The following is a 1,387-nucleotide window of genomic DNA, read 5'->3' as shown; positions in this document are numbered from 1 at the left end:
CCAGAAAATTTCGTACATGTAGGTTGAACGTGAACGAGGGGCTAATTTTTTCCAATTTTCTAGGTGGCGCTAGCGAGTCATTTTGCAACGCCCATGTGCGAAACTTGTAGAATACGAAATTTTTCACCGGTTCTGACATGTTTGCAAATTTTGGTGAGTTTTCGAGAATGTTTAGGCCATGTCAGTTGAGCCTACTTTGCAGAAAAAAGAAAAAAAAAAAAATAATCCGAGCAAATTCAATAGGGACCTCACACGGTCGTGCTCGGGCCCTAAATATTGTATTTGTCTCAAAGTCAGAGAACAGAGAGCTCACATTGTAGCTCTGTAACGGTCCCTGTAATAATCAGCCGATCTGTTTATGAGCCTTTGTTGTTGACTGTTCAGTCTGTCCTGATAATAGGAAGCATTTGTAGGCTAACAGTAATGAGGTTTGGTCCAGTCAGCAGGACGATCTGCGGTGATGAGGCCTGTTTCTACGGTATCAGTAAAGTAGCCTACATGCAGTCTGCTCTGAGAGGGTATATGCGTTAAGTTTCGGTTTATTCTCCACCTCCTCTTTATTGTTCATCTCTCCGTCTTCGCTTCTTTTCTAAAGCGGCCGACCAATAATTTCAGTGCGTCCAGAGCCGCACTTAATTCTAATTCTAATCTCTGAAGTAAACGTTAAACTCACCTCCTTCTGCAGGAGATAACATCCAGAGAAAAATCCAGACGGCACAGCCGACCATCACCTCCATCATACTTTGGATCCATCGGTTTCTTTCACAGTAAAACAGGAACTGGATCCCACATCCCGTCCCTGCCTCCTCTGCCTGCTGTAACAAAGACCCTCTTCAGGAAGCATGCAGACATAAAGTGTTTGAGTCTAAACCAGCTGAAAATGCTGAAACTAAGTGAAATAAAATGACTTCAACATGCAGGATTATTAGCTACACATGAAGCGTAGAGAAGGAGACAAAACAGACTGATACATCATTAAAAGAGGGAAATAAAAACAAACCATTAACTGAGATGATGCCAAGTACAGTGAGGAAAATAAGTATTTGAACACCCTGCTATTTTGCATGATCTCCCACTTAGAAATCATGGAGGGGTCTGAAATTGTCATCGTAGGTGCATGTCGACTGTGAGAGACTAAAAAAATATCCAGAAATCACAATGTATGATTTTTTAACTATTTATTTGTATGATACAGCTGCAAATAAGTATTTGAACACCTGTCTATCAGCTAGAATTCTGACTCTCAAAGACCTGTTAGTCTGCCTTCAAAATGTCCTCCACTCCATTTATTATCCTACATTAGATGCACCTGTTTGAGGTCGTTAGCTGCATAAAGACACCTGTCCACCCCATACAATCAGTAAGAATCCAACTACTAACATGGCCA

At 41.3% G+C, this 1,387-nt stretch overlaps 1 protein-coding gene across 1 annotated transcript in view; it reads right to left on the bottom strand.

The window, feature by feature from the left end:
- LOC123968285 (CD276 antigen-like) overlaps positions 1-829 on the bottom strand; it is a 25,454-nt gene extending 24,625 nt beyond the window's left edge. The window contains exon 1 of the mRNA XM_046044945.1: positions 674-829. Within this exon, the coding sequence (XP_045900901.1) occupies positions 674-740 (67 nt within the window). The 5' untranslated portion in view covers positions 741-829. The remainder of the gene's footprint in view (positions 1-673) is intronic.
- Positions 830-1,387: the final 558 nt, after the last annotated feature.

Source organism: Micropterus dolomieu, linkage group LG01 (assembly GCF_021292245.1).
Source record: "Micropterus dolomieu isolate WLL.071019.BEF.003 ecotype Adirondacks linkage group LG01, ASM2129224v1, whole genome shotgun sequence".
In the NCBI taxonomy this organism is placed as follows: Eukaryota; Metazoa; Chordata; class Actinopteri; order Centrarchiformes; family Centrarchidae; genus Micropterus; species Micropterus dolomieu.
The sequence above is the reverse complement of the archived record's forward strand: the minus strand, read 5'-3'. Positions and strand labels throughout refer to the sequence as shown.